This window comes from Lepus europaeus, unplaced genomic scaffold, assembly GCF_033115175.1.
Source record: "Lepus europaeus isolate LE1 unplaced genomic scaffold, mLepTim1.pri SCAFFOLD_29, whole genome shotgun sequence".
NCBI lineage: Eukaryota > Metazoa > Chordata > Mammalia > Lagomorpha > Leporidae > Lepus > Lepus europaeus.
This window is the reverse complement of record NW_026909167.1, coordinates 3,578,500-3,592,516: the sequence shown is the minus strand read 5'-3', so window position 1 is coordinate 3,592,516 and position 14,017 is coordinate 3,578,500. Positions and strand designations below refer to the sequence as shown.

The following is a 14,017-nucleotide window of genomic DNA, read 5'->3' as shown; positions in this document are numbered from 1 at the left end:
TTAGATATTCAATTTCTCCAGCATCACTAACACTTATTTGTTCATAATGGACATTTGAATGGATGTAAAGTGGTATTTTATTGTTTGTCATTTGCATTTTGCTAGCTACAAATATGCGGATAATTCTTTCATGTGCTAAGCAGCAATTTGAATAACTTTGTAGAAATATTTAATCCGTTGCCCATCTCTAAATGTTTTTGTTTCTGAGTTGTAGGATTTTCTTATATGCAACATATCTCCAATAATAATCTCTCCTGAAACATGAATTGTAAAAACTTCCCATCAAATGGGTTCCCTTTCTACTCTGATAGTACCTTTTGTTGTATATTTATACAACAAATTAAAACTATTTAGTTTTAATTTTATACAATTCCTGCTGCAGTTTTCTTTTGTTGCTTTTGAATCATTAGTATTATATAAAATAAGTTACTACCAACCCCATTGTCATTGTTTCTCCCATTTTTTCTTAACATTTTAAATTTAGAATTAAAATTTGATATCATAACATAGACTATTAAATGATTGTTATTTATTTAGAGAAAATATTCAAATTAAATTTAATATGTTTCCCAAAAGGGTAGTATTCTTTGTTACTAATGGCTTTTTCAGTGCTTTAAATATGCCAAGCTGTGTTGGCTTGGTAGGCAAAGGCCAGCCTATATTTAAAGGGCAGTAATTTCCACTTCAGATGTTAGAGTCATAAAGACATTCTGGTCTCCATGTATCTACCACAAATGTAATTATTATTTTGTATTTTCATTTTTCCAACATAAATTATAATCTTTGTGATTTTTTTTTCATTCGTGGATTATATAATTTATTTGAGTTTTAAATACTGGAGGCTTTTCTGGGCTTCTGTTTTCTTATTGATTTCTTTTTAAAAAAATTTTAGAAAGCTTTTATTTAATGAATATAAATTTCATAGGTGTAGTTTTATGAATATAGCAGTTCTTTTATCCATAACCACATTCCCACCCCCACTTCCATCCCATCTCCTACTCCCTCTCCCATCCCATTCTTCATTAAGATTAATTTTTAATTAACTTTATATACAGAAGATCACCTCTATACTAAGTAAAGATTTTAATAATTTGTACCCCCCCCCACACACAAAGTATAAACTAATCTTTGAAAACAAATTTTACAGTTGATTCTCATAGTACAACTCATTAAGAACAGAAGTCCTACATAGGGAATAAGTGCACAGGGACTCCCGTTGTTGATTTAACAATTGACACTCTTATTTATGATGTAAGTGATCACCTGTGCGGCTTTTGTTTCAAGTCATTTGATACTTTCTTTTGGTCACCTTAATATTTACAATTGTTATATAATTTTGATATATGATCCATTTATTACAATGAAAAGTATTAATAACATTTGCCAATTTTATATTAACCCATAAGGATAATTCTACATCTACACTTCAAGAATAAAATGTGACATTTAAACAATTGAAGATGAGTACAAACTACAAGAGAAATTCAATTCAAGACTCATGATAAAGTATTGTAATTTAAGAGTCTTGTACTGTCAATAAATTTTAGAAACAAAAAAAGTGAATGTGTATGTGGCCTGGCAGTTAAGTCACAAGTTGGGATGCCCACATCCCATATCATAGTGCTTCAATTGGAGTCCTGTTTCTATTCCAGATTCTGGCTTTGTGATAATGGGCACCCTGGGAGGCAGCAGGTAATGGACCAAGTATTTCAATTCATACCATCTATCTAAGAGATCTGGATTGGGTTCCTGACTTCCAGTTGCAAGGGGTTCATTCCCAGTTCTTGTGCACAATTGGGAAATGAACCAGTATAAGGGAGCTGTTTCTGCCTTCTTTCTCCATCTCTCTGTCTCTCCATTTGCCTTTCAAATAATAAAGAGCAAGACAACAAATTTGCTCACTTAAATTGTGTGCATTCTTACAAAATTTCCTTTAAGAATATATACTGAAATATAGACAAAGATGTTTAGAGTTTTCAAAAGAATTCATTTGGAAATAGTATTTAGAAACTCAATATAATTGTTTTGGTAATAAATGTAGTCAAGATATTTTGCAATTCCATTCAGGCCTATGTAATGCAGATAGGGCATAAAGCCTACCCTTTCTCTGGTAATGTTGATCATGTAAATCTAGGGCCAGTGCTGTGGCTCACTAGGCTAATCCTCCACCTGTGGCACTGGCACCCCAGGTTCTAGTCCTGGTTGGGATGCTGGATTCTGTCCTGATTGCTCCTCTTCCAGTCCAGCTCTCTGCTGTGGCCTGGGAAGGCAGTGGAGGATGGCCCAAGTGCTTGGGTCCTGCACCCGCATGGGAGACTAGAAGGAAGCACCTGGCTCCTGGCTATGCATATTTATGGGATACCATATGATGTTTCATTATAAGTATCCATGCATGTTGGTTCACTTAACACAATGAACTCCAACACTGTACTGCAAATGACAGGACTTCATCCATTTTATGACTGAGTAGTATTCCATTGTGTATGTATACCATATGTTCTTTATGCATTCATTTGATAATGAAACTCCATTGATCTCATATTTAACTACTGTGAGTAGTGCTGTAACTCTTCAATACAATGATTTCATGCCTTTCAAATATATATCCAATAATGGGATTTCTGGATCCTAATTTTAAATAAATTGTCAAAATTGATTTTAAATCTTTGTTATATGTATTATAAGAATTATATATTACTATAGTTTCAATAATGTTGTGACTATTTTAAAATTTACTTTATGTAAGTGAGGTTGCATATTGTTTCATTTTATTATTGTTTATATCCCTTGCCTATTTTTCCACTGGACTATGGTATTTCTAATTTTTTGTTTGTGTAACTTTTTATTTAGTAGAGCCATTAAGCCTTTGACTATGATGTAAGTTAACACTATTACCTCAAATATATACTTATTAAGTTAAAAACAAAAAGAAATTCTGACACAGTTTTCCAGAGTTGCAAAATAATTTATATTACCACTGATGCTTAGTGAGAGTTCCCAATTCACCACACCCTTGCCCACATTTGTACTTTCTGTCTCTTTAATGATAGCATTTGAATAGTGTTGAGGTGATTGCTCATTGTGGTTTCTATTGGAATTTCTATTTTGACCAGTGATATTGAGCATTTTTCATGTGTTTCTTGAGGACGTGTATATCTTCTCTTGAGAACTGTCTATGCATGTCATTTGCCCATTTCTTCATTGGATTATTTTGTTGAGTCTTTTTTTGTTTCAGATATATTCTGATTCTTTATCCTTTCTTTGATAAGTAGCTTCCAAATATTTTCTCACATTCTGTTAGATGTGGCATTTCCTTTGCTATGCAGTAGTTTCTGAATGTAATATAATTCAATTTATCTAGTTTTGTATTTGTTGCCTGTGCTATTTTGTCATCGTATTCAAATATTCTTTGTCTGCATCACTGTTTTGAAGTTTGCTCCCATTGTTATCTTCTAGTAATTTTATAGTTTCCGGTTTTATCTTTAGGCCTTTTATCCATCATGAGTTGATTTTTTGTATGGTGAGAAGTATGAATTTTATTTTATTTTTTACATGTGTAAAAAATTATTACACATATTTGCCAGATCATTTATTGATGGATTATCCTTTTTCCAATGTCTGTTCTTGACACTTGCATCAAACATCACATGGATTGATTTCAGCATTATCTAATCTGTCCCATTGATCCTTGTGTTGGGTTTTATGCCAGTATGATGCTGTTTCAACTATTGCAGTTTTGAAATCTGGTACTTTGATGCCTCCAGTTTTATCTTTTCACTTGGATTCACTTTGGCTATTCTGGATCTTTTGTGATTCTAAACGAATTTAGGATTTTTTTGTAATTCTGTAGAGAATGTCATTGATATTATATCTGCACATTGCTTTAGATTGTATGGACATCCTAACAATATTTGTTCTTTCAGTTCATGAATAAAAAATCTTTCCTTTTGTTTGTGACCTTGCTGATACCTTTTACCAAAGTTTTATAATCTCACTGTAAATATCTTTCACCTTCCAAAATTAGTTATTCCTAAATATTTAAAATTTTGTATCTATTGTGAATAGAATTTCTATCTCGATTTCTCTTTCAGCAAAATTATTACTGTTGCATTAAAAAGCTAGATTTCTGGATGCTGATTTTCTATCCTGTAAATTTACTGAGTTAGTTTATCAGTTCTAACTATTTTTGGTGCAATGTTTAGACCTTGCCATGTACAAAATCATGACTTCCTGCTTTCCAAGTTGAAGCACTATATTTCTTTTCACATCTAATTGCTCTTGCTGAAACTTCCAATGCTATGTTAAATAAGGTTGATTAGCATTAAGAGAATTAAGAAGGCTGGCACCAAGGCTCAGAGGCTCACTAGGCTAATCCTCTGCCCTGCCGCGCTGGCACGCCGGGTTCTAGTCCCGGTCGGGGTGCCGGATTCTGTCCTGGTTGCCCCTCTTCCAGTCCAGCTCTCTGCTGTGGCCAGGGAGTGCAGTGGAGGATGGCCCAAGTGCTTGGGTCCTGCACCCCATGGGAGACCAGGATAAGCACCTGGTTCCTGCCTTTGGATCAGCGCAGTGTGCTGGCCACAGCGCGCTCCATTGGAGAGTGAACCAATGGCAAAAGGAAGACCTTTCTCTCTCTCTCTCACTGTCTACTCTGCCTGTCAAAAAAAAAAGAGAGAATTAAGGGATAATGCCTGCCCTCAATGATCCTTTAGGCATGTTTAAATACCTTATCCAGTCTCTATGCAATGTAGGCATTTACTAAAAGACATACGTTAAAAATGGATCAATTTCTTTTTAATAAACAGGCCTGCTTTTGTTTTTACTGAAGGCTCTGGTGGCACATAGCAGTTCATAAAATGGCTTCTGAGGTAGGGGGTTGAGGGAAACAAAAAATAAGCTGAGGTGGGAGAGAAAACCTGAGAAGGTAAGAGCTGGCTGGTTCCTTCTCAGCCTGATTTAGGGGAGGGAGTAGACGCCTCTGAAAATCAGGAAGGATCCCTTTGGTAGGGGAGAGGGGAACCAGGCAAAAGGCTGCTGCTTTGGCTCTCCTGAGACTCAAGAGAAAGGGGAAAAGCCAGTGTTTTCACATCATGAATTATGGGAAAACAGAGAGTGGTACAAGTCAGTTGGAAACACTGGCAGATGGAGATGGTGGCTGGGTGTCCATTGACTTGTATGCTCTCCAGCATGGTGGTGGTGGTGGGTCTCAGTGTTGATGGAGCCTAGGTCTCCCAACCTACACTGGGGGCCACATGCCTGGCCTAAGAGGGAGAGGAAACGGTGAAAGCATAACTGAGCAAGGAGCCTGGGACATTAACTGAACCACACACTGTAGGATGTGGGAGGCTGCAGATTTAATAACTTCATGGCTTAATAGTTTGCAACCTTAAATTGCAAATACTATAGGCTGGCATTGTAGCATAACATGTTAAGATGCCACTTGCAATACCAGTATCCCATATAAGTGCCAGTTCAATCCTGACTGCTTCATTTCCAATCCATCTCCTTGGAAAAGTAGTGGAGTACAGTCCAAGTATTTGGGTCCCTGCCACACACATTGGAGCCCTGGATACAGTTCCTGGCTCCTGGCTTCAACCTGGCCCAGCTCAGCCATTTTTGCCATTTGGAGACTGAACCAGTGGATGGAGGATCTCTCTCTCTCTCTTCCTTTTTCGTACCCTCCATCTGTTACTCTGCTTTTCAGATGAAATAAATAACTATTTTTAAAGATGCAGAAATACTAGGACTTATTGTAGGATTACTAAAAAATACAGAGAAGCAATTACATGAGTTAAAGAAATTGATGCATGCCATGAATGAGAAATTCAGCCAAGAAATAGAAATATTAAAGAACAAGCAAATTGAAATATTAAGAAATGAAGAGTTCAATATGTCAAATAAAAAATGCAGTGAAAAGCATGAACACCATTCTCAATGGTGCCAAAGAAAGAATATCCAAGCTGAAAGACAAAGGTTTTGAAATATCACAGTCTGACAAAAAAAAGAAAAAAATTCAGAAAAATGAAAACAGTGTTTAGTCTATTAGACACCATCAAGGACAAACTACACATGTCTTAGGCATCCCTGAAGGAGTGGAAAAATAGAGTAATTTAGAAAACTTAATCAGCAAAATAATAGAAGAAACTTTCTGAAATTTGGACAAAGATATGGACATCCAAGCACAGGAAGTACCTAGAATCCTAGATAGACATGATTGGAGAAGGTCTTCATCACAATACAGAGTATTCAAACTTTCAAATGTAAAACATAAAGAAAAGATGCTAAAAAGTACAAGACAGAAATGCAAGACTATCATTAAAAGAGCTCTAGATTGACAGCAGATTTTTCATCAAAAACCCCCTAGAAGAGGATAGAACAGAGACATAGTCCAAGTCCTTAAGGAAAAACAAAGCTGTTGGGCTGGAATACTGTATCCAGCTCAGCTCTAATTTGTAAATGAAAGTTAATAAAGACTTTCCAAAACAAACAATCTTGAAAAAAAAATAACTTGTCCCCTTAAAAGTGATACTTCAGGATGTACTAAACACAGAAACAGAGAAATATAACCAGCATCGTGAAAGAATATCAGGCCAAAAACCTAGTATTAGTACAAAGTAATAGTAAAACAAACAGTAGAATATATGTGGGGAAAAAAGGCAAGAACAAGTCATCACTCACCAAAAACAATCCTTTTTTTTTTTTGACAGGCAGAGTTATACAGTGAGAGAGAAAAAGAGAAGGGTCTTTCTTCCATTGATTCACCCCCCAAATAGCCACTACAGCTGGTGCTCTGTGCCAATCTGAAGCCAAGAGCTAGATGCTTACTCCTGGCCTCCCATGCAGGTGCAGGGCCCAAGGACTTGGGCCGTCCTCCACTGCCTTCCCGGGCCACATCCGAGAACTGGACTGGAAGAGGAGCAACTGGGACAGAATCCAGCACCCCAACCAGGACTAGAACCCGGTGTACTGGTGCCACAGGCAGAGGATTAGCCTAGTGAGCTGCAGTGCCAGCTACCAATAACAACCTTGAATGTAAGTGGAATAAACTCTCCAAATAAAAGATAGACTGGCTGAATGGATTAAAAACATACAAGAAACACTGCGTGCCAACAAAGCTACACACAGACCGAAAGTGACAGAATGGAGAAAATTATTCTATGCTAATGGAAATTAAAAAATGAGCAGGAGTTCCTAGCCTAATATCAGATAAAATAGACTTTTTTCAGAATTAAGTTTCATTTCACATTGATAGAAACTGTGGAAAACATTTACATTTTCCCACTTTACAGCACAACATTGCAACAGAATATTTCTTGCCATAAATAAGATTTTGCTGACTTATATAACTGAAACAATATATTTTATTCTTCAAGGCAAAGCAAAATGACTCAGAAATGATTGTTCAAAATTTTTAAATCCAGAGATAAATATATGGCTTCATTATTAACATTATTATTCTATAGTCCAGTACTAAATTATTTTCATTACCAATTAGCACTCATTTATAAGAAACATTCTTGTGTGTCTTGTTTGGTCTGTTGTAATACAGCAGAAAAATTAACATACCTCAGAAATGTTAAGCATCCTTTTTTTGCTGACAGGAACTGTGCCTCATGCCTTCATAGGCCTTAAAGGTTACACTGGCCAGATTTAGCAATGTGTTTAGCTTTTCCATAGTAAGAGAATGAAACATTAGTAGACCTAAGGGTTGCAATCTCCATGGCACAGGAGAATAGAAACATCTCTATTAGCACCACTGATAGGACATCTTGGAAATGAAGCCCAAAGTGGAAGCCAGCAACTAAGTGCCGTGATACCCACCAGTTTCTGCTGTATGGTAATAGCAGTATATAAAAATAAAACTCCTCCCTGAGGAAATCCTTCCAAAATAATTCTGTTAGAAGGAATGCCACTCATCATCTCTTGATCTATCAAAACCTTTACATTTCCTGCTGTCTGTTTAATTCCAGATTCATCCTCCTGTGAGTCTGGTGAAAGTCCAATATTAGCAAACCAATAAGGCATAGCCATGTTTATATTTAATGTAACAGGCATAATGGGTGCATGTGGGCAGCTACATTTGGTATGTGAACTTGTGATACCTGCAAAGGCTTCTGCCCATCCATGCCAAGTATCTCCTAATCCATGAAGGAAAATTACCACAGTGGCAGCATTCCGGGTGTGAGGCATGATTGCTAACAGTGGAGCAGACATGGTATTACCACACATACACAGAATAAGCCAACAGCATGTCAGAAGTGGAAGCGAGGAAGAATGTCTGGCCTCAGCCCAAGGGTCTGCCAGCAGTGAGTCACCGGAGCACTACTTGGAACATGCTCAGTCATGTAGGCGCTAAGCCAGAGAAAATAGAGTTTAAGAAATCATCAGGGCCAGTGCTGTGGCATAGAGGGTAAGGTCACTGCCTGCAGTGCCGGCATCCCATATGGGTGCTGCTTTATGTCCTAGCTGCTCCACTTCTGATCCAGCTCTCTGCTATGTCCTGGGAAAGCAGTAGAAGATGACCCAAGTCCTTGGGCCCCTGCACTCATGTGGGAGACCCAGAAGAAGCTCCTGGCTCCTGGCTTTGGATTGGAGCAGCTCCACCCATTGCGGCTGATGGGGAGTGAACCAGCAGATGGAAGACCTCTCTCTCTGACTCTCCTTCTCTCTTGGTGTAACTCTTATTTTCAAATAAATAAATAAATCTCTAAACAAAAAAAGAAACTGTCCAAAGAGACAAGGTCATTATGTAATAATGCAAAAAATGGATGAAATGAAGAAATAGTGTTTTGAAAAATAAATAAAATTGATATATCCTTGGTTTAACTAAACAAAAAAGGGAGAAGACCAAAATTAACAAATTCAGAGATGAAAAAAGAGATGTTGGGACTAGTGGTGTGGCACAGCAGGTAAAGCCACCACCTGAAGTGCTAGCATCCCATGGAGATACTGGTTTGAGACCCAGATACTCCACTTATGATCCAGCTCTTTGCTGTGGCCTGATAAAGCAGTAGAAGGTGGCCCAAGTCCTTGGGCCCCTTCATCTGCATGAGAGACTCATAAGAATCTCCTGGCATCTGGTTTTGAATCAGCACAACTCAAGACAATGCAGCCAATTGGGGAGTGAACCAGCAGATGGAAGACCTCTCTCTATCTCTGCCTCTCTTTCTTTCTCTGTGTAATTCTGAATTTCAAATAAATGAAAAAAATATTTAAAAAAAGAAATGTCACAACAGAGGCCACAGAAATAAAAAGAATCATCAGGAATTAAATTAATGCAAACAGCTATTGGAAAGATTGGAAAATATACAAGAAATACATAGATTTCTAGAAGCAGACACACTATCAAAATTGATTTATGAAGACACAGAAAATTTAAATAGGCCAATAAGCAAGATGGAGACTGAATCAGTAATAAAGACCCTCCCAACAAAGAAAAGCCCAGGACCAGATGGCTTCACTGTTGAATTCCACTTTTAAAGAAGACTTTTAAAGAACTAATTCTAATTCTAAGTCTGAAACTTTCACAACAATTGAAAGGGAGGGAAGCCTTTGCACTAAAAGTAAAAACTTAACACAGTGAAGAAGCAACCAACAGAATGAGATAAAATATTTGGGAACTATGAAACTGATAAATAATTAATACTCAGAATCTATAATGAGCTCAAAATCTCAACAATAACAAAACAAAATAATACAGTTAAGAAATGGGTAAAGGGCATGGACAGGCATTTTTTCAAAGGATGAAATATAACAAATGAAAAAATGCTCAGAAGTAGTAGCCATCAGGGAAATTTTAATAAAAACTACATTAGGTATTTCCTCACCCAGTTACAATGGTAATCATCCAAAAATCAGAAAAATAATAAACACTGGTGAGGATTTATGGAAAACATTACCTTAATACACTCTTGATGATAATGTAAATGAGAACAATCATTATGGAAGACAATAGGTAGATTACTCAAAAATCTGAAAATAGATCTACCATATGACCTGGTCATGCATCTCCTGGGAATTACCCAAATGAAATGAAATCACCCTATGAAAAAACCCTCATGTTCATTGCATGTCAATTCACAGAGAGCTAACACATGGAATCAACATAGATGTCCATCAGTTGATAACTCAATGAAGAAAATGTTGGGGCTAGAGCTATGCTGTAGCAGGTTAAGCTGGCATCTGCAGTGCTGCCATCCCATATTGGCACCCATTCTAGTCCTTGGTGTTCCCTTCAGATCCAGACCCTTGCTAATGCACATGGGAAAATAATGGAAAATGTCTGTGTTCTTGGGCTCCAGAACCCATGTGGGAGACTTGGAAGAAGCCCCTGGCTCCAGTCTGGCCCAGCCCTGACTGCTGTGGTCATTTGAGGAGTGAACCAGCAGAAAGAATCTCTCTCTCTCTCTCTCTCTCTCTCTCTCTGTCTTTCCTTTACCCTATATAATTCAGACTTTCAAATAAATAAGTAAATCTTCAAAAAAGATTTTTAGTATATATACACGATTGAATACTACTCATCCTTAAAAATTAATGAAATCCTGTCTTTTGGAAAGAAATGGATGCAGCTGCAAACAACTGTGCTTAGTGAAATCAGCCAGTATTCTAAAGACAAATATTACATTTTCTCTGATATATGGTAGTCATTATAAAGCACAAAAAATGTGTAGGAATGAAATGGACATCTTGTGATTTGATGTTTTTAGCTCTTGTTTCTACTTCTGTCAAATTGTGATCTTTCTACCTTTAACTTATTATTGTTAGTGGTACATTAAATCTGTGATTATACAATGGACTAAAATTATGCTTTTGCAAAGATTAAAGAAAAAAGAAGGGAAGGAGGGTCATTGGTTGATGGGGAGAAGGATGGGAGTGAAGTGTGGTTATTTCACTAGAATTTTACCTCAGAAATATATTAAATCTGGCTAGCACTGTGGCTCACTAGGTTAATCCTCCACCTGCACACCAGCACCCTGGGTTCTAGTCCCAGTTGGGGTGCTGGATTCTGTCCCGGTCGCTCCTCTTCCAGTCCAGCTCTCTGCTGTGGCCCGGGAAGGCAGTGGAGGATGGCCCAAGTGCTTGGGTCCTGCACCCACATGGGAGACCAAGAGGAAGCACCTGGCTCCTGGCTTTGGATCGGTGCAGCGTGATGGCCACAACACGCTGGCTGTAGTGGCCACTTGGGGGGTGAACCAATGGAAAAAGGAAGACCTTTCTCTCTGTCTCTCTCTCTCTCACTGTCTAACACTGCCTGTAAAAAAAAGAAATATATTAAATCTGTTCTTTTGGGTCCGGTGCTGTTGCACAGTGGGTTAATGCCCTGGCCTGAAGTGCCGGCATTCCATGTGGGTGCCAGTTTGAGGCCCGGCTGCTCCACTTCCTATCCAGCTCTCTGCTATGTCCCAGGGTACCAGTAGAAGATGGCCCATGTCCTTGGGTCCCACCCACGTGGGAGACCTGGAAGAAGCTCCTGGCTCCTGGCTTCAGATCATCACAGCTCCAGCAGTTGCGACCATTTGGGGAGTGAACATTCAGATGGAAGACCTCTTTCTCTCTCTGCCTCTCCTCTCTCTGTGTAACTCTGACTTTCAAATAAAAAAAATCTAAAAAATGTTCTTTTTATATTAATAAAAATTAAATAGAACTAAAATATTTTAAAATAATGAAGGGAAAAATCTTAAAATTATACTGAATACATAGAAAAAGACAACAGAATAAGAAATCAAATTAGTCTTTCCATCATGTTTGTAAAGTGTAGAATCCCCTTGTAATCTTCTGTGGTTAGGATTAAAGTCTAGTGATTATTTACTATTGCATATGCTTTGTGAGTCCCAGAAAGGAGACTTTCAACTTGTTTAGGCATTTTTGTGTCATCTAGTGACAGAAAATAACAAAGCTAAAGGTCTTTATTCACTCACCCATGTGTCGGTATCTATCCATTAATCACTACCTAAACTTCCAGTAAGTCAAAACATTTTCAGAGTAGATAAAGAAGAGCTATATACTTTTTAAAATTTATATTTCTCCACCAATTGTGGAAAATAAATGATAAATGACTGTGGCTGCACTTAGAGGGCTAAAGCATAATTCCAGATCTGTAAGCCTCTAAACCCCATGTTCAAATGCATTATGATCAATAGTTTGTATTTGGAGAATTTTAAAAAAGCATTCATGACCTTAACATTCTACTTAAACACCCTGGGCCTCAGTTTCTTTTTCTTTTTTATTTATTTGACAGAGTTAGACAGTGAGAGAGAGAGACAGAGGGAAAAGTCTTCCTTCCATTGGTTCACCCCCCAAATGACCACTACAGCCAGAGCTATGCCAATCTGAAGCCAGGAGCCAAGTGCTTCTCCTGGTCTCCCATGTGGGGGCAGGGGTCCAAGCACTTGGGCCATCCTCCACTGCCCTCCTGGGCCACAGCAGAGAGCTGGACTGGAAGAGGAGCAACTGGGACTAGAACCTGGCACCCATATGAGTTGCCGACACTGCAGGTGGAGGATTAACCAAGTGAGCCACAGCACCGATCCTCTTTTTTAAAACATAAAAAGGTTATAGTTTCTGCCTTACAGGGTCATTGTGAAAATTTAATGGTTGTATACCTGCCAAGTCCCTAGAACAAAATTTGCCCTTTGTTAAGGGTTCAAAAATTATTAGCCATTATTTTTATCACCATAATTCATATTCATAATCATTCAATTATAATAATTCCTCATAATCACAGACAGGGAGGTTTGAGGGATAAAAATTAAAGTCTTTGTGCTAAAGTCTTGCAAAGTTTATCTGAAATTTTCCTATAATAATTTGATGGTATTGGGTCATAGATTTAGGTATTTGATTCATTTTGAGTGGATTTTTGTGTAAGGTGTAAGGTGGGGGGTCTAGTTTCATGCTTATGCATGTGGAGATCCAGGTTTACCAGCACCATTTGATGAAGAGACTGTCCTTGATCTTTTGTGAAAAATATGTTGGTTGTAGATGCATGGATTAGTCTGGAGTTTCTATGCTGTTCTATTTGTCTACTCATATTTTTTTTTTTGCCAGTACCAGGTTGTTTCAATTATAACTGCCAGTAGTATGTCTTGAAATCTGATTTCATAATGCGTCCAGCTTTGGTTTTATATATAAGACTGCTTTGGCTATTCAGGGTCTGTAGTGCTTCCATATAATTTTAATAGCATTTTTTCTAGGTCCTTGCTATTTTGATTGGCATCTCACTGATTCTGTAAATTGCTTTTGGTATAATGTACATTCTGATGATACTGATTTTTCCAATCCATGAACATGGAAGATGCTTCAATTTTTTGTGTCTTCTTCTGTTTTTTCATTATTTTTTTAAAAAAATTATCAGTCATAGAATTCTCACTTCCTTGGTTAAATTTATTCCAATGCATTTAAATATTTTTGTAACAACTGTGAATTGGACTGATCTTAAGACTTCTTTCTCAGCCATGGCATTGTTTTTGTATACAAAGGCTATTGATTTTTGTGTGCTAATTTTACACACTGCCACTTTCCCAAAATTTTTAATGAGTTCCAATAATCTCTTAGTGGGGTTTTTTGGTTCTCCTATATTTAAAATCATATCATCTGCAAATAGGGATAATTTGACTTCCTCATATTAGTATAATCCAGATCTTTGATGTGAGTGATAGAGATACAAAAATTTTAGACATTGGCTTTTACCTACCAGTGTGCTTGTCAGTAGAAAGTCTGAATTGGGAGTGGAGTTATTACTAGAACCAAGGTAGTCCACTGTTGGTTGCAGGCATATCAAGCAGTAACTGATGTGAAAACATCTTTTAACCGGCCTGTCTATGACTGGTATGCACTCAGTTCACACTTCTAAACTCCTCTCTCCCTTAAATGAGGTCCTCACTTTCCTGTGTATTTCTCCCACACCATAAATGCTAAAGCATACCATGTTGATATTCGAGCTGATATTCAGAATTCTTATCTAAACAGATGACATGACCTTCAAGATATTAATGTTAAAAAAATTAAAAGGGCAACCCATATC

At 37.5% G+C, this 14,017-nt stretch overlaps 1 protein-coding gene and 1 long non-coding RNA gene across 2 annotated transcripts in view; both read right to left on the bottom strand.

The window, feature by feature from the left end:
• LOC133754848 (uncharacterized) overlaps positions 1-14,017 on the bottom strand; it is a 45,736-nt gene that overhangs the window by 25,805 nt on the left and 5,914 nt on the right. The gene's annotated exons all lie outside the window — the stretch shown is intronic.
• LOC133754853 (acyl-protein thioesterase 1-like) lies at positions 7,699-8,226 on the bottom strand. Its single transcript, XM_062185229.1, has one exon. It carries the CDS (start codon positions 8,224-8,226, stop codon positions 7,699-7,701), a length of 528 nt encoding a protein of 175 aa, XP_062041213.1.

Excerpts from the sequence above, each read along its gene's own strand:
- LOC133754853 (XM_062185229.1), bottom strand. The coding sequence starts at position 8,226 with ATGTGTGGTAATACCATGTCTGCTCCACTGTTAGCAATCATGCCTCAC.